The 19,918-nt window shown below is 40.7% G+C and overlaps 1 protein-coding gene across 4 annotated transcripts in view; it reads left to right on the forward strand.

Moving 5' to 3' along the window:
- Ica1 (islet cell autoantigen 1) overlaps window positions 1-19,918 on the forward strand; it is a 135,524-nt gene that overhangs the window by 14,386 nt on the left and 101,220 nt on the right. For all 4 annotated transcript variants that reach the window (XM_032906943.1, XM_032906941.1, XM_032906942.1 and 1 more), the window contains 3 exons: window positions 4,555-4,647; window positions 8,011-8,173; window positions 13,255-13,327. In XM_032906943.1, the coding sequence (XP_032762834.1) occupies window positions 4,631-4,647; window positions 8,011-8,173; window positions 13,255-13,327 (253 nt within the window). In that variant the 5' untranslated portion in view covers window positions 4,555-4,630. The remainder of the gene's footprint in view (window positions 1-4,554; window positions 4,648-8,010; window positions 8,174-13,254; window positions 13,328-19,918) is intronic.

Below are 19,918 nucleotides of genomic sequence, written 5' to 3' on the forward strand. Positions count from 1 at the left end.
ATTAACTCTTAGAGCCCAATGTCTTTAAATAAGATCTATCTTCTTCCTCCTCCTCTTCCTCCTCATCGTCCTCGGTGAACTGCTTTGCCTTCCTTGAGAAAAAAAAAAAAAACAAAACACAGATATCCTCTTGGGCAAGGTGTGTGGACTGAGATACTGGTGCCTTGTCTTCATGACACTTAAAGTCTGTGATCAACTCCATACTATTGACAACTTTGTTCTCTTTTGTGATGAATATGTTTCCAAGAGAATTCACAGATGCACAGCTTTTTGGTCCTCTCATATGAGTCTGTTCAAATTCATATATCTTCTAGTTCTCTGAAGTATGTTTTTATACCCATCTTAACTAATTGTATACTCTCTGATACTGTAATCCCTAACCCCAAGAGGCTGTTGAGTATTTAATGTGGCCAGCCTCAATTGAAATTTAATGTGTGGGTAAAATATGCAGCATATCTTGGACTTAGTGCAAAAATATGAATGTGAAATATATCCTGGGAATTTTTATATTGATTACCTTTTCGAATAGTATTTTTAGAGATGATAGGTTAAATATATAATTTAATTTTCACTCTAACCTGTTTTCTTACTATGGCTATCAGATCATTTTAAGCTACCTTGTATGTAATAGTGATTTTGCTTTAAATTGGGCAGAGCAAATTTAGATGGCAAATCATTTCAGGTCAGAGGTAATGCCTCTTTCATAGTAATGTTTGCTTAACTAAAATATTGAGCAGAAATGAAAAAGTGAAACTTCATGATGATTTGGTCTATTATTATTATCGGTGTGGGTGTATGAGAAGGGGAGAGGCATGGGTGTAGAGGTCAGTTGGCAACTTTGTAAAGTTGATTCTTCGTGTCAGTTCTGGGGATCAACCTTGGGTTGTTAGGCAGGCAAGGCAAGCATTTCTTCCTCCTGAGACACATCATCAGCCCCACAATGATTTTTAACTAGTGTCAATGGCACGGTCAGTTTAGAAAATGATATGGCAAGATGGGATAGGTTAGGTCTCGAAATCCTCAGATATGTATGAGTTGTCTGTGGTCTGTGGTGCTGAACATGTGTAGAAAGGGATGCAGACTCTGACTGTAGCTGCTTCAGCACGAGATACTTAGAAATACCCGCATGGTTTACCTATTTGGTTATCCATGATTATGTTGCTCCAGGCTGTGTTGGCTCAGGAAAGACCCATTTCCTGAATGGTGTTCCTTGCCTTTAGTCATGTTTCATAGACTTTAGTATGTTTAGAATTCACTTTAATATGTAAGCTTTGTTGTACATACGTCCTTCTCAGAAATTCTAGTTCAGCGGGGGAGGAGTCTTAGTGTCTAGAGCTCACCCCAGGACAGCTCCATGCAGTGGCTTCCCAACAACACTGGGGAACACTGCTCTAGGATGTGCAATGCGGAAACGTCCAGAGTCTGTATAGGAGAGGCAGTTTGCTTAGTGATACTTGTCATTGCATAAAGAACTAAAGGGGATAGATAGTTTACTGATCGAAATTAATCAAAAATGTTATAGCAAAGCAATCAACAGAAGCAGAGTCAAAGACCTTCTATGGAATGGGGGGAGGGGACATTTACAAACCTTGTAGCTGTAATGTTCAAAGAACTCGATAACAGAAACGTCTTTTTTTAAAATGGAGAAAGGTTTGAACAGAACTTTCTGTGACAAAAATAAATGAGTTGTCAGTAAGACTAGAGAGATGCTCATCAACATTGATAATCAGGGGAATGAAAGCTAAAACCATAGGAGCTGTCAGCTAATAGTGTGCTTAATAGTGTGGCCCCTGGAGAAAAATGGCGCAGAAGGGCAAGGCCACAGCCTTGGGAGAGAGCTTGGGGCCAGATGTGCTGCTGTAGTAGTTTTCAGTGCAGACACTGGATCTGTAGAAACTCCTGTAGATGATTCAAAAGAAAAGAAAAGAAAAGAGAAAGGAAAAGAAAAACTACCGTACGAGTTAGCTATCCCACTTCTGATTATCAACCATACTAATACAATAGAAGAGTCTTTAGGAGTATATGATAGATGTGTTTATTGCTTCATTATTCACAGTAGCTAAGTGTGGGAGTAACCTGTCAGCAGTGCATGAGTGAATGCAATGGACTACTACTCAGTTTGGAAGGGGAGGGAAGACTGGACTCTATCATGCTACAGGGCATTGTGCAACATGAAAGAAGCCAATCACAGAACACAGATACTGCATGTTTACACTTGTGACGAGGTATTTAAAAAGTTATCAAATTCACAATCAGAAAGTTGGATGGCAATGGCCAGGGCCACACAGGGCCTGCCGATGAGTTACCTGTTCACTGGGGATGAGGTTTCAGTCATGCAAGATAAAAAACATTCTGGAGATCGTTGCATAGCAGTGTCCTGCAGTATACTGTCCTGTACATGTCAAAAAATGAAAAAGAGGTATCTTAGCCCACAAAGATGTGAGTTTGATCCCGGGACCCACATAAAAAGTCAGGGATGGTGACACATGTTTGTAATCCTAGCTCTGGGGAGAGACTAGGGGTTCTCTTGTGATCCCCAGGTCTCAGTGAGAAATCCTGTCTCCTAAAACAAGGTGGTCAGCTCATGATACATGATGTTCACACATACATGCATACACATCAGTGCACACACACCTGCAAATACGCATCCCAAAAATGAGATAAAAATGCTTTACTCTAATAACACACACAAAAAAGTACTAATTCCCTTAACAGTTCATGGTAAAGTAAATGCAGTGAAAGAGTATAATAATTTCATTTTTTGAGCATTTTATGGTAATTTTGTTGGGAGTATTAATGAATGTACCCTTGTGTGTGTGTGTGTGTGTGTGTGTGTGTGTGTGTGTGTGTGTGTGTGTGTGTGTGTGTGTGTGTGTGTGTGTGTGTAGTGAGGTGAGAGAACTTGAAAGTGTAGCCATTGTGTGAATATACAGAAGGACCACAAAGTACACTGAGGCAACTTGTCTCAATACCTGGATGCCCTCCATGAGGAAGAGAAACAAAGCAAGGTATCAATGGGTTACTGTCATTTCAGATACTAGGAAGAGTCCATTCTTCCTTCTTTTTCCAATACCTGATGCTAAGAATTTAAATACTCAATGTCATTGTCTCAGGACATTTGTAAAGGAAAAAAAATAACTCAAAATAAACAAAAACCCTCCTATGAGCCTAATTAGAGTGATCGGTTGATCTGAAGGGCATCCAGAAGTGTTAGCACACATGGGAAATGCATACTTGGCAGCCAGAGGTCTTATGTTGGGCCAGAGGCCCTTTCTTTCTCAGGAACTCCCAGGGAAGTTGAACCACTGTTGGGCAGCTGGTGAGCTTTGCCTCTGGGACTAGACTTCTTCCATGAAGTGAGGCAAAGACGTAGGCGACTCCCATATTCAAAAGAAATGAAAGGACATTGCTAGCCTGATGTATATACCACACACAACCTCCACCTCTATCCCATTGGGTCTTTGGGGAGGTAACTTTTCATTTTTTGACCGTTTTTGTTTTTGCAACACTAATTTACCTTTTAAAGATCTCGAGTATGAAATGATTCCTGTGTAATGAAGAGGCATAAGATGATAACACCCACCGTGTGCCTTAAGCAACAGGGATGTTCCATGTACAACGGAAAACACTCTGCATCCCTCTCAAACCATATCCTGCACCCTCCCTACAAAACAGCATATGCACTCCATTAGAATGTATAATTTTTATGTTTCGTGTATCAGTTAAAATAAATTTAACTTAACATTAAAGAGAAGAGGGCAATAAGACTGGACCGCTAAGAAAGTTCAGCAGGTGATGGTTCTTGCTACCCACCTAACAACCTGAGTTAGATCTGCAGAACCCAGATGGTACAAGTAGAAAATTTATCCTCAATGTCCTCTGTTTTTAATATGTGAATACCAGGGCATGCATACAGACACACACACAGACACACAGACACACACACGTGTGTGTGTGTGCATGTGTGTATACATATATATGTGTATACATATATGTATATTATATGTAATATATATGTCTTTGTCTTTTTAAGAATTGTGATTTTAATATTTAACACGCACTGTTGGTTCAAGTCCATATTCTGAATTCTGGCCTCATGACAGCTAGACTCATTTATTTGCTGGTATTTGTTTCTTTTCAAACAACTGTATTTTTTATAAAAAAAAAAAAAAAAAAAAAAAAAAGAAAGATGAGTACTAAAAACTTTAAAACATACCTCCAAAAAAATCATACAATATTGGCATATATCAATGGTATATGGTATTATTTTATTATTTTAAGCTTTGTATAGAGGACAACACAACTGATACAGTCCTATGAAACCTGTTTTTAAACCCACCATCCTGCATTTTCACTTCCTAAGTTTCATTTTGGGATATTCGCTCTAGTGTTGCTCAGCTGGACCATTTTTTGACACCAGTATTTGACCGTATTGCAGAATAGTATTTGCTGCCTATCATGCAGCTAGGTCTGGGATACACCGAAAATATTGTCTCGAATTAATGGACAGTTGTAATGTAGTTTAACTATTCAATGTGTTTCTTTTTATTTCAGGTTTAATAGAACATATCCTATCATGCTTTTTCTCTGCCCCTTCTCAAATCATCAGCAGTAGAAAAGAGAAGAAAACATGTCAGGACACAAATGGTAAGGAATTTGTTGCCCTTTTTCACATTGAACGATGCTAAAGGCAAACGGCATGGTTTGTGCTCAATAAATGAGAGTGAAATGGAACAATCATGCAACGTTAGCAGTAAATAACCAGCTAGCTATTTTCCAGTTATAAGAATATTATAAATATTCATGTCATTTGTATTTGCTAAGAAACTCCCTTGGGTGTAAACCTTCTTTTAGGAATCTAGGGATAATGTTTTTACTACCACTTTATGTAACCTAATAGCTTGATACATTCTTGCTACTATCTTGTTTCTTTTCCACTGTTGGAGATTATTATGAAGGGTGCTTAAAGAATGGTTATACAATCATGCACTATTCAGTTTCATTAAATTGTAGACATTACTGCATCAGTTGTGAGCATTGAGAAGTCAGTCACCTTTGGACATGGTATTCATGTTAGCAGTGTTCATGTATGTGCCTGTAACACATCGAAGAAGCATGCAGGCCTCTTAGAAGTCCTTTAATTGGTGTGTCTTAGCATGGTAAACCTGTGACCAAACAACTGGAAAGCTGTCAAGTTTCACCCTCTTTAATTTGTGTCATGAAAAAAAATAGTTTAATTTTCATATGCTAAAACAGCTATATAAAAATATATATTTTTTAATTCTTCCCTTCTTACCAAGAAAAAATATCAGGGTCAAAGTCCTCTATCCTATTACACTTTAAACTTCAAAAGAATTTTTTATGTCTTATAACTATAGTAAGTTTTTAAGACATAATTGATAAATGGCTGTAGTGTTTTATATCCTTGAGCATTCTCATTGGCCATTCATCCAGCAGTCGCCAGACAGTTTTATTACAGTCTGCCGCATAATGTCCATGCACTGGTTTCTGTCTCATCACCCTCACAGTGACTGCCATGCCCCGGGATGCTCAGTAGTTAGCCATTTGGAGCCTGGAATGTTCCAAGATGGAGGTGAGCCCTTTCAGTACTCAGCTTTGTGCCTTGCTGAAGATTGTAAGACCTCATTTTTCATCCCGGGTGACCGAGCAAGATTTTGAAACCTGAGGTTCCCATTTGTTAGATGATGGTATTTACTAGATTTCTACAGCACCCTCATCTTTTCTACTCCAGATGGAACTTTTTTTCTGTTGATATATAATCGTTGACCAAAAACCAAAACAAAACAAAGAAAAAGATTTAATAAAGTCCATCCAAAATCTCATTTTTTAGAATCTCATTTCCCTTAAAATTGTCCCCTATTTGAGCTAGAACCTTCCAGTCTTTTAATTGTGTACATTATGTAGAAATGTCACCCTTTTCATACATGGTATAAATGTTTCGTCTTATTTTCTCTAATAAGAAACCAAAATAAATCTCTTCCCTAATGAAGAAAGATAAGAAGTAAACCTTAGCACGCTCGTATAATCCTACCTCTCTTACCAAAGATAAGTTTCATTAAGGACATCATCAGACATGTTTTTCTGATGTTTTAAGACCAAACACATGACTTGACATTGAAAGTAAACATAATGAACTCACAAATAATGAGTATAAATCAAGTTTGAGGTATGAGCATTTTGCTACAGTATTTTAAAGCAGCTCCTCTTTGGAACATCAGCTCGGCACGTCTAATGTGGTGATGGGCTGGAGTGGGAGGAGGAAGGATTTTCAGGGGCCTTGTGTGGGCCTTTGTAGGTGGAACTGAACCGGAAAGGATGAGGACAGCAAGAAGGGGGGATACAGCAGCAACAGCAAACCTTCTTAGTATCTAGGGCACTCCGATCTCTTCAGTGGAATCCAATGTCATCCTCGATTATGTTTCTAATTCTTCGCATATTTTTATTTGCTTTTCATTGCAGTCTTCCTAAGGGACGACTTCCTATCTGTATTTTCAACATTTATGCCAAAGAATTTAGTTTTTTGACACCCAGAGATCTGTTGACAGATTGTGAAATCTAATTTTTTGACTATCGTTCTAAGAATGATTAGTAGTAAATCTATACTTTTAAAGAAAGTTTGAAGTGCACGGTCGGTATTGTTTAACTACAGGTCCAGGGGTAGCAGATCTCCATAACTTACTCATTCATCACTGAAGCCTTCTGACTTGATTAGCCATTCTCCACGTTTCCCTTCCCCCGACCCAGCCACCATTCTTCTCCCTGACTGGGAGCCTGACAGTTTCAGATGCCTCTGCAGCAGATTTTAGACATGCTATTTTTCAGTCCCTTATCTGCTCGTCTGCTGTCACCCCACTGCGGCATAATGGAGGTGTGGAGAGATGTGCTGCTGTCTGTCCTTATCTCTGACTCGCTGGGCTGCCTAAGCTAGTTAACTGGCTTCCTCGGCGTCACTTTTTCCACCCCCAGAAGGACGATGTCCAAACTAAGACACATTCTTGTTGGTGTTCAGTGTCTTGATTTTTCTTACACATTCTTTTTTAAATTTATTTTTATAGAATAATTTTTTAATTGCAGAATTATTTTTCTCCAATAATTTATTTTTTATTCATTTACATCTGGATCACAGCCCCCTCCCTCCTCTCCTTGCAGTTCCACTCTTATAAATCCCTCCCCCTGTTGCCCCTTCCCTTTCTCCCTAGAGAAGGAAAAACCCCTTCTTGGGAACTTTTGGACTTCTAGTACCAGGCACATTCTCTCCCACTGAGGCCCAAGCAGGCAATCTAGGTAGGAGGAAGGGGATCAGAAACCAAGACAGCCCCCGCTCCATTTGTTAGAGGTTCCACATGAAGACCAAGCTGAACATTTGCTACAAATGTGTAGGGGCCTAGGTCCAGCCCCTGCATACTCCCTAGCTGGTGGCCCAGTCTCGGTGAACCCCCCATGGGCTCAGGTCAGTTGACTCTCTAGCTCTTCTTGTGGTGTCCTTGATCCCTCTGGCTTGCTCAGTTCTCTCCCCCACTCTTCCATAGATACCCAAGCTAAGCCTGATGTTTGACTGTGGGTCTCTGAATCTACCTCCATATGCTGATGAATGAAGCCTCTCAGGAGACAGCTATGCTAGGCTCCTGTCTACAAGCTTAGCAGAGTATCATTAATAGTGTGTGGGGTTGGCTCTCTCACGTGGGATGGAACTCAAGTTGGGACAGTCACTGGTTGGCTGTTCCCTCAGCTTCTACTCCAAATTTAACATTCAATAAAATTCTTTAAAAGATTCAGAATTCTCTCACTCTAACTTTTAAAATTGTGAAGTTAGAATTCATTGACTTTTCAAGGCATAATAACCCCCTAAGAGAGCATCTGTATGTTTATCAATAATGTAAATTTACATTAGAACATTGTATCTAGCTAAAATACTTTGTAGTGTAATATCTCAATCCCTGAAAGTCCTTTGAAAGCTATGAATAAGATTCTCTCTATGGTTCTTGGCAGTTATTCCTGGGAGTTGCAGGATCGGTTTGCTCAAGATAAGTCAGTTGTCAATAAGATGCAACAGAAGTATTGGGAAACGAAGCAGGCCTTTATCAAAGCCACAGGGAAGAAGGAAGATGAACATGTCGTTGCTTCTGATGCAGACCTGGATGCCAAGCTAGAGGTAAGTTCTTCAGAGCTCTTAGGCCCAGCAAAGCCACCTTGCAAGAGGCAAGACCTTCATAAGGAACACCTCGGGTCAGGCCAGTTCAATACTAGCCTATTTTTTAATCTACAAATTCTCCACAGCATGCTTCTCTTAATGCGTTTGTGTTTTCAAGCATTAAATTGGAATGCATGCAGTACGGTAAATTCAAGTGTTTGTTGAAATACTAAGCACAATCTACTCATTACATCTCAGAAACCACGGTTGAACACTAAAGCCAGGCAAATTTTGTTAACAACAAACAAAATGACCTGTAAACTAGACTCTATAAATACTGGTACTAAGCCATGGAAAATTCTAGAATGAATTAACTAAGCAGATATTTAGTTAACCTATATAGCAAATGTATTGATATCAGGTTAATTACTGGATTAGTATAATGAATAGAAGGCCTGCTACATTGTTGACTTGCTGAACACTTTTGCTTTTAGTTTTGATTACATGTTGAAAGCAAACATCAGTTCTGGGAGAGACGGAGTACTGAGAAGAATAGTGTATTCCATAGATAACGGTTTATAGGATCTCTAAGTTTACTAGGATAGTCTAAGGCTATAGGATAGTCTATAGGATCTCTAAGTTTACTAGGATAGTCTAAGGCTATAGGATAGTCTATAGGCTCCCTAAGTTTACTAGGAGAGTCTAAGGCTATAGGATAGTCTATAGGATCCCTAAGTTTACTAGGATAGTCTAAGGCTATAGGATAGTCTATAGGATCTCTACGTTTACTAGGCAGCTAAAGTTAATGAGCTGAACATTAATGAGGCTGCAGTTAAAAGCTCAAGATTTCCAAGCCTTTTCAAGAATCTTGAAACGTTAGCAAAGGGCAAAGAGCACAGACAGGGTAGCTGTCAGTTATACAGGATGTGGAAAAGGGATGGCTCGTTCTATGAATCTGCGGGCAGAGGCAGATCCAGGCAGAACTTTCTAAGGTTTAGATTGGTATGAGAGATGGGCTGGCCTTGAGACCATAGATGTCCTGCCCCTGCACAGTGGGATCTGAGCTACTGTTGCCTCTGTTTCAAGAATTCTTTCTTGTTCCAGCTACTGTGGTGGTTAAATTAGATATGATTCAAGTGATGGATAGTATTGCTTGAGTGCTTGTCAAGTCTTGGCAGCCTACTTCTGAAAGCTCCTGACATACACGGCCTTGACTTCCCTTCCCTTCCCTTCCCTTCCCTTCCCTTCCCTTCCCTTCCCTTTTATGGTCTTTTCTCATAATGCCTGGACACTTTGTCCTATATCCTTCCTTGACTGACTTGATCTCATAGTTCTCGAAGCCTAAAAGTGAAGTTCCTGGTTGTCTGCTCACAGACCAGCTGCTCACGGACACGTGGCTTGGCTTCCTTTTGTTTAGAGTACTCATTCCTGCAGGAGAAATCCCTCTGGTGGGTAAAACACTGAGGCAGGCTAAGTCTTCTGATGAGCAGTCAGTCCATGGAAAAAAACCTCAGGTGTGAGTTTGTTTGCCTGCCTCCTCACCACGAAGAGGTCAAATTCCATGTTAGCTCTTAATCACCACCGTGTCCCCAGCCTGTCCCAGGCACAGTTTCAAGCTAAATGACTATGTAAATAGTCACTATATATTAGTACAAACAGCCTCAGCTCTCAGCTTTCACCTCTACCACTGGAGATTGTGAGCTAGAACCAATGGGATGCTGCTTCAGAAGAGGTTCGCCATGGACCAGGGTAGAAAGAGAAAACGTCTTTTCTGAAATTTGTATTGTAAATACAGTTTAAGCCATTCTAAGCTGAATCTGCTTTTTATATCTCAGAACTGGTTTTTTTTAACAATCTAATAAATATAAACATTTATCCAAAAAGTAATTTAAGCTTGGCATAGTGGTAGTCTTGTAATCCTAGGAGGTTGAAGCAGGAGGATTGCCTGTTTGGACTTCACAGCAAGAACCTGTCTCAAAGATATAGTAATTATATTTAATCTATTTCACTACTATCTTAAACATATTTATGTGGAGGTCTTTGCAGCAGCGTTTTTATTGACGTAAGTATGCTTTCGTCTTGGTACCCGCTGTCATAGACTATGCATCTGTTGTATCTGGATTTAGTGTTTTGTCCATGCAAGGGATTTCTGTTGCAAAAATGTTAATATAGGCACAGATGTTCACAGAGAGAATGGGTCTACCAGTAGAACATTAGAATTATATGCAAACTATTACGGAGTGTTTTTACACTGTATGACCTGCAGAAGGCTAATTTACTCTGTTGACCCAGAAAGGAAGTCCCCTTACCAGGCTTTATTAATGCTTGGATTAGGGGCTGGGGAACGGTTTGGTGCACAAGTACATAGACTTGAGTTTGGATCTCTAGCACCAGCACTCGTACTCATGTAAATCAAGACATGGCAATGAAAGAGAGAGAGAGAGAGAGAGAGAGAGAGAGAGAGAGAGAGAGAGAGAGAGACAGACCGAGAGACAGAGAGACAGAGACAGAGACTATGAATGTGTGTATGTGCACGTGCATGTACAATAGTTAAATCCCGGGGGCTTTCTGGCCAGCTAGTCAGTGAGGAGAGACATTGTCTCATATAAGGGTGTAAGCCATTGTGATGGTTCAGTGAGTAGAAGCGCTTATTGTTCAAGCCTCACAAATGAAGTGTGATCCCCAGGGAGAAGTGTGATGCACAAGGGGAGAACTGACTTCCACCTGCACAGTATGGTATAAGACACACACACACACACACACACACACACACACACACACACACACACACACGAGTATATTGACAAATTAAGTAAAATTTAAAAGTAGGGTAGCTTACCACAAAGATACACAACATTGACCTCTAACCTCCCTATAAACATATGCAAGTACAAAATACACATAGTTACTCTACTGCAAGACATTGAGAAATTAATATATAAATGTTATGTTCAAGTTTAGTCTTTTAATAGCTGTCATGGCACCATGGGCTGTTTTGAAGATGGTAGTGTTTGCTTTAAGTGTGGTTCACAAGTGAATACAAGTGCCCAAACTCAGGATGAAACATTTCAAAGCTGTGCACTTTATCACACCTAACCAACAGCTTGAGTTTTAAGAGGTCAGCAGTAACAATGGAATGCAACATCACTGCTGTGTTCGAGTTAGAATTAGAACATCTCTGTTCTTACCCAGATGGTGTGTGGCCCAGAACCCTGCTATCCGATGTTGGCAAAGTGACAAACTCTAGTGTTTTCTGATTTTTTACAGTTTTTGTAATGGAAAAGGACTTTTTCCCCCTAAACAGGTTGAGCATGTAATTTAATAATTACATAAGTTTGTTTCTTCATTAATTTTGTCATATGTATTATGAAAAGTTCATCTGTTTCTGCTCAAATATTAAAGCACTTTATGAAACCAAGGCATATTTTTATGTTAGCATGGGCAGTAAACTATAGGAAGAGGAGAAGCCTTGGCTTGCCTCATTGAGCAGCTCCACAGAGGCAAGATGTCTGTCATCTTGTGTAATTGATACCTGCCTTGGTCTCTGAGTTCATGGACAGAGGTTTGAGAAAGTATCAAGTCTATCAAATTAGTCGGCTTTCTGTTACTGCAGCAGCTACTGTAGAATTACCAGAGAAACCGGTTTATTTTTGGTTCAGGGTCACTCAGCCCAAATGCTTTCAGTGGTATGATGAGGTAGCTTATTGTGACAGAAGTGTCTGGCAGAATAAAATAGCCTAGAAACAGAGGGAAGGCTGGGTTCCAAATACCTTTTCAAGGTCATGTTCTCTGTGAGCTCACTTCCTTCTACCAGACTCTGACCCTTAAAGGTCCTGCCACTTCCTACAGGCAGACAACCAGCCTTTACCATGGGACTTTGGGGAGACATTTCCTCACGAAACCAAAGCATCTCTTCTATTTTTCAAGAATAATCCATTTCTGAGGGAAAGAACAGGCTTACACTATCAGTCAGGCTTTCCTAAAGGAACAGAGCTGACAAAATGAGTGTATATTTAAAAAGGGGGGGATTTATTAGAGTGGTTTGCAGTTATTTATCTAGCTGTGGTCTGATTAGTTCAACAATGGCTGTCTCTCAAAGGAAAGATCAACAGTCCAGTAGTTGTTTAGCCCATGGAGCTGGCTGTCTCAGTCTACATTAGAATCATGAAGAAATAGGTTCGACACCAGCAAAACAGTGTAGATGACGTTGCTTGTGAACGTGAGGGCAAACAGGAAGAAGTAAAAACTTTTCTTCTTCCATGTCCTTTTATGCCACCAGAAAGTATGTCCCAGGTTTAGGGTGCACAACTCAGATGAGTTAGTCAAGACTATTCCTCACAGGTGTGCCCAGCAGCATGGAGTTTAGTTCATCCCAGATGCAGTCCAGTTGAAAACCAAGATTAACCATCACAACTACCATAAGCTCAAGTTTAGTTAGATTCTTTCCAATACAGTTCTCCTGCCTTCTCCCTGGTATCTTCATCATGGCCATAGTCTAGCATGAGGTTGTCTCACTGTGTACTTTATGATATTGTTGGGAAATAGGTGGTGATGTTTGTTCTTAGCCTGATACCATTTTAACAGATGTCTTCTAAATAGACATTTGGCTAGTTGATTTTTGTTTGCTTACATATTTGATAAAAGACATTGGGTTCATAAAGTAAGATAATGACATCATTTAAATACAACACTTAGCCTTCAGGGCCGCCATTTTTTTTTTTTTAAACAGAAGACAGTAAGTGTTAAAGATAACAAATTAGGTTAGAATGAATATTGGATCTCTGGTGTACCAAGCCCTCTAGTTGGGCCCCTCCCTGAAGTTTTGTTTTTCATCTGTTACTTCTAGAGTCTGAGGGAAATAACTACTCTGTAGAACTCAGCATAGGTCATAGAGATGATCAGCTTCAGTGAATACAGATGGAAGGGCATTGACCACTCGCTGTATATTTTACTCAGTGTGATACCATATACACTGAGACATGCCTGTTTTTTAGCAGGAAAATGGAGTATTGTGCCTTTTTTCTTACTCGAACTTTTATACTCACTAGTATATCTTTGTCGCACTGTTGTCTCTCACAGCATTGTATTGTGTTTCCTTGCAGCTGTTTCATTCAATTCAGAGAACCTGTTTGGACTTGTCTAAAGCAATTGTGCTCTATCAAAAGAGAATATGTTGTAAGTATGGTTTAAGTATGCTACTGAGCTGTAGCGTATCATTTAATAAGTTCAGGAACTACACAGGGGGTGTGCCTTTGTTATTTCAGTTGGGAAGAAGGTCTCTACTGGGTTTACCATTGATTAACTTCGGCTCTTTTCAAAGCAAGTATCAGACTAGGAGGATTTTTTTCTTTTTTTTTACTGAATCATCCATGAATGCAAACATGCTTTTCATTTGCCCAATTATAAACATTCTTTGAACTTTATATTTTGGGATTTTTGATTAGGGTTTATTTTTACTTGATTCCCTTGGTTATTTTATGCCCACTTTTTTGTTGTTGTTGTTTGTTTGTTTGTTTTATGACAAGTAGGGATGGAAAGTACAATTAGCTAATTCACTGAATATATTTTGTCACCAGAACCTCCTCATGAGCATTTCTTATGTTATCTTTATTCGGGGTTAAAATTCTGTCCCAACCATGGGGCCGGAGGGATGACTCAGCAGTAAAGAGCATGTGTTGTTCTTCCAGAGGCTCTGACCTGAGTTTAGCTTTCAGCACTCACATTGGGCAGCCCACAGACACTTGTAACTCAGCAGATACAGTGCTCTTTCTGGGCACTTTGATCTGTGGGAACCGTGCAGTGGTCTTCTGATTATAGCTGCAGGGGCTGGCTGTTGGTTTGTGGATAGGCCATGCCATCACAGTTGGGAAGGTGAGGAAGAGTTCTCTGCTGCTTAGACTGATCAAGACCCCTACTTTGATGGAGGACTAAAGTAGAATTGTCAATGTGTGGGTGTTGCTATGAGACTGCTATAAAAAGAAATGTAGTAAATTTCTATGGGTTAATTTTAAAGGTAATATTCTAAATGAAAGAAAACAGGTAAGACTGTATATAACATTCTGTCTTTCATGCAGAAAAAAGGGATTAAAAAAATATAAATATGGAAAAAGAAGGACACTCAGAAATATACAAATAGTATATACATTGTGCACAAGGAAGTCAAGAAAGATCAAGCACAAACGAAAAAAATTAAATGCCAGTTGAACAGTGGTGGCGAGGTCATGAGAAAGAGAGAGGAGAAGAAGAGGGGGTGCTGGAGGTAGGGTTGTAGCTTTACCTCAAAAGGTGCATAGTAAATCTGACTTAAAAACGTGATGTATTTTCCACACTCACAAAACACCTAAACCAGGACACAGGCGTGGGGTGGATGGAGTGGGTGGAGTCACTGATGAGCTGAATTGCATTGCAAATAACATCATGGAACTGGTCAGATGAGAGAGAAGGAAACTAACTCAGTAATGCAGAGGACAATGTTTTTAAGACTAAATACAAAAAACACGTGCACACACACACACACACACACACACACACACACAGAGAGAGAGAGAGAGAGAGAGAGAGAGAGAGAGAGAGAGAGAGAGAGAGAGAGAGAGAACTGGAGCAGATAATAAGTTTATTGATCCTAAGTACATGGGTGAACATTCTCAAGCTACCAAACAACTAAATGTGGTGTAGTTGAGAGTGTGCTTTAAAAGCGACTGCAGATCAGGGAAGAAGGCGCAAACACAGGGGTTGTATTGAAACATGGTCAAAAAAATAACCCATGATGAACAGTGCCTTGGGGACCTGTGAGAGGCTCCAGGAAAAAAGGCAGAGGGCCTTTTACCTCAGGTGCGTTTTGTTCCTTGGATTGTGCTTGGATATGGTTTTGTATCCCCTGTGACAAATATTTACATTCAATTTATAAGGCATCTTTATTCTTGTTGGATAACACAACTATAGAACCCAGTCCTGTCAGTGTACTGTAGGGCATGGCCCTCTGCCTTGCTTTTAGGCTTTCCCAGATATAATCTATAGCATGTGCCAGATAATTGTTTCAGTTGGTCTGTCCTGAGAAAGTTCTGAGGAAGGGGTGTTCTGTTAACATTTACTGTGTGCTGCTGGCTGGAGTTTATTTACACGTGTTTTCTGATCGTGTTTTTCTGATTATGTTTTTCTGATCTTAACCTTCTTTGCATCACCGCTTTCTTTGTTACATTCATGTACAAGTGAAACTTGAAGCAAGATTGTCTACAGCATTGGACTATAGTCCACCCCAGGTCCTCAGATCCCAGGTCTGGTAGACATGATCTGCACAGGTTGCCCGAAAGTCGGCAGGGTCTGATGAAGTCATTGCTGTTAAGCTGTGCAGATAAACACACACAGAAAGGAACTCAAATGAGCATGTGTGCCCTGGTTGGAGCATTGCAGCTTTCCTGTCTTGAAATATCTGGAAGCATCAAGAGCCCATAGCACAGATGGTTCCTACTGCTGCGTTCTTGTTTTCTAAATACCCCTTTCCATACCTTTGCGGAAGTGACTGATTTCAGGCCCAGTACGGGGAAACCAAAGATGAACCTGGAATGCCTTGCAGGGCCACAACCTAAGGAGGTCCTTGAGAAAGGATGGGGACTTAAAAGACACAGAAGCAAGCCAGGACGATATGTTCAACAAAGTAATGATAGTAATAAATGATAAGAAAAATAACTTCTGATTGTGTCCATGTGGAGATAGATGCACAGGTAGACGGATGGATGAGTAACTGCCGTGGTGTAGGCTGAAAGATAAAATAAATCCTTTCCTTCCTGGTTTGGTTTGTGTGGCTGTGATAAATAGTATGACCAAAAGCAATTTGGAGAAGAAAGGTTTGTTTTGTCTTAAAACCAACAGTCAGTCATGAAGTCAGTCAGGACATGGACCTGGAGACAGGAGCTGAAGCAGAGACCATGGGGAGATGCTGGTTACTGCATTGTTCTTTTCTCCTGCCTCTGTTCCACCAGCTTTCTTGTAAAACCCAGTACCACCTGCCCAAGGGTGGAACCACTTCCATATTAATGTGGGCATTAATCATTAATCATAGAAATGCTCCCCAGGCTAATTTGATGGAGGTAACTTGACAACTGAGATTCCCGCTTATAACTCCAGGCTATAGTGTGTGTGTGTGTGTGTGTGTGTGTGTGTGTGTGTGTGTGTGTGTGTGTGTGTGTGTGTGGTGGGGGGAGTCTATCTGGTAGGCCCACGACAAGAAATTACACCATGCAACAGGTCTGGTATAAGGGGGGTTTATTTGGGGGAAGTGGGAGGCAGTGCGAGGAGCTAGAGAAGGGGTAGAGGCAGACATGTTGACAGGCAGGCAGATTGGAGCAGAACCATGAGGGCAGAGATCAGGATCGGGCACAGAGGACAGAAACAGGGAGAGGGAGAGAGAAGCTGGCAGAGGACACATGGGAACAGAGAGAGCTGGCGTGGGTGGCAGTCCTTTTAAATGCTGCCTACCTGGTGGTGGGAGGTGATGACCTAAGCCACTGCTAGGACCCTTGGAGGAGCCTAGTGGAATCCCCTATAAGCTAACAGCTATTCTTAGAAAGCATCAAAGTCTTAAAATGCCAGAGCCTAAGGAACTGTCAGAGCTTGCAGAAAAGGAAAGAGGGTATCTCGTTGCTATGTGTGGTCCAGGGCTAAATTCTGGAACGGAAAAACAAAACAGCAGCTACAACAACAACAAAAGCAAAAACAATAATGGAAAATCTGGTAAAAATTCAAGTAAGGACTGTGCTTTAGTTGATAGGATTGTATCTGTGTCAATTTTCTAGTTTTGAACCTTGAGCCATCGTAATATTTAAAAAAAAAGAGAGAAGAAACCAGGGAAGGGTATATCACAGTTCTGAATACTGTACATGACCCTTAAGTCTACCGTAATTTTAAGAGATTAATGAATTGTAGATTGGATCATACTGCCACTCGCTTTGGAACACTACATACACATTTATCACAGTTTGTGCACTAGGAACAGTCTTAGCCCCAAGTGTATCCCTTGGGCCCATTCCCTTTGCCTCCCGGGCTGTAGGAGGTCTTTTGCACTCTGTTTCTACTGCTTGGAATGTCTGTGCCCTACGAATCCTAAGAACGACTCCCTCTGCCACTCAGAACTCAGCCTTCCCTGATCCCACTCTAGAGCAGTCTGTCTTGCTCAATCTCTCTGGCATTTCTCCTATTGTGTCTCATGCTTGTGACTATGTATGCTTTGTTTTCTACCACCTGCCACTTGAATGTGAACTCTGGAGGGGTGGGGACAAGCTATGTCTTCTTCATTATTACTAGATTAGCTGTAAATCTGGGCAGAGTTGGTTAAGACTGTTGAGGAAATTGGTTTCCTGGCTCTTCAGTTGATTTTTAATCTTTAAAGGACACATCCGAAAATATAATCAGCAAGCAAATAAATGTGAGTGGGCTTTTATGTGAAATCTTAAGACCTAGTTAATTGGACCTTTTGAGTAAGTGGAGGCTTTGAATGATAACTGATATACGTGTTGCATGAGAATGACCATCGTCAGCCTTGACTCTGATGGAGCCCAAGGTCTCTGCAAAGCACTGCCAATTAATCAGAGGCAGCGCAGAAAACCGGGCCTGTTTCTCACCAAGTTTAATCCTCTGGTGTGTGAAATGACCAGAAAACATCCCAGAATGCTTCAATCTATTTATTAAGGAAAGACACATGTCAACAAGTGTACATTCAGCTATTCTGGATTGGTTTCTTTTGGCCTAAAGTTAAATGTGTTTGTTTGTATGTGACTGGAATCTTTAAGGGTTTTTTTTAAATTTGTTTTTTTGTTGTCTTTTTTTAAGTGACAGTAGCCAGCTGCTTTTAGAAGCAAAAAGTGAGAAATTGCTCTCCATAGAAAGCAAAAGGTTCTTGGTAGAATCTAATATTAGCCAATGAAGAGAAATGCATATGGCATTGAAAAGGAAATCATATACACATTTTAAGCTACATAAAAAAAAACTATGGCATGGGTACAAAACAAGCATTTAAAATGAAATACAGTGACAAAAAGGCAAAAATTATAGCTAGCGCGTTCTCACGTTCAGTCAGTGCCACAAATATACAGCTCTCTGCTAGTTTGGACAGAAAGAAAAGACTAAAGAAGGCAGAGTCTCACAGCACAGACGACACAGGCCCATGCTCGCACACTCACAGCCACCTCACCATGCCAAGTACTAATGCATGAGCCCGAAGGGTGCCGCTCTCCAGAAAAGAGTGGGACTGACCACGCCTCAGCCAAAGGAAGCCTTTAACTGGGCTTGGATCTGTGATGGTTCTGTGAATTTTATTTATTTGTTTATTTTTGTTGGTTTGTTGTTGTTGGTGGTGGTGGTTTGTTTAGTTTTGGTTTTGGCTTTTTGTGAGACCAGATCTCTCCTCTGTATCCTTGACTGACCTGTCTCTCAGGCCCCCAGACTCTATCTCCTGAGCTCTGGGCTTGTAAGTGTGCCTCACCACAGCAGGCTTTGGGAACTTGGATCTTGAGAGGGAAGCATGAAGAGAGCCATTATTTATCTCATTTTTAAGAGAAATAGGTTCCAAAAACCCCTCCTCCTGCCACAGGACTGTAGTCACATGTAGGCAAACAGTAGTGAGTTCTTTGGACTTGTGGTTCCCATCTAACCTTGTGTAGTTGTTAGGGAGATGAATACTAATAATGGGGTACAATGTGAAAAGTGGGGAGACTGATGGGTTGGTGAAATAGCTCAGTCCTCAGATCACGGTGGAAAACAGTTTCGAGTACACTGCATATACACTGTGCGAAGAACTGACTGCAGGAGACAAGGGTTGTGATCAGGGACTACGTCACTTCCCCCAAGTAAACCCCCTTATACCAGATCTGTTGCATGGTGTGAAGTAGAGAAGAATTCTAGTGACGTTTCAGATGTGTTTATAGCGACAGATGACAGATGTGTGCACGTCTGTGTTGTTGGCATGCAGGAGGTAGAGGCTGAAGGATGTGGAAGGATTGGGAAGTTGAGGCCATCTTGAGCTGCATAGCAACATTCTGTTTCAAAAATACCATGGTTAGGACTAAAAAGATGGCTCAGTGGATAAAAACAATTGCTTTGCAAGCAAAGCATAAAACATAAATTAACAAGAGGTCTTCACTTTCGATCCCAGGACTCAGAAAGCTGGGTATGGCCCGGCCCATGTGTACTTGTTACCTTAGAGCTGGGGTGGAGTGCAACGCTAGTTGCATTGGGACGATTTCTGGTGCTTGCTAACCTCTGGCTAACTCCATATTTAGTAAGAGACTTGTCTCAAGGGAATAAGGCACAAAGTCATAAAGCCGGACACCCAACATCCTCCTCTGGCCTCAGCGCAAGCACTAGGGGGCATATGCCATACACGTTACCAGTGACGTAGCTCAATGGTAGAGTGCTCATATTGCAAACACACAGTCCTGTGTTTGTGGCTCTGGGGAAGGTGGATCTTTGGGTCCTTTTTGGTAGTTTCATGAATGCTTGAATCAGTTTCTAGAACAGAGCGAGTGTTGCTATTATAAAAAATGGTGCTGGTCATTTTTGTGACTGCTTTCTTACCTCCTGGGAATATACTTAGTACTCCTAATGGTACAAATGCAGTATCAGAAGAATCATACAGACATATATATATATATATATATATATATATATATATATATATATATATATATTTGTACCAAATCAGTCTGAAGGTGGCGTGTGCCAAATCACTGTCGTACTAAATTGCCCCATCTGTCCTTGGCTCTAAAAGTAAAA

The sequence above is a fragment of the Rattus rattus genome, chromosome 6, assembly GCF_011064425.1.
Source record: "Rattus rattus isolate New Zealand chromosome 6, Rrattus_CSIRO_v1, whole genome shotgun sequence".
NCBI lineage: Eukaryota > Metazoa > Chordata > Mammalia > Rodentia > Muridae > Rattus > Rattus rattus.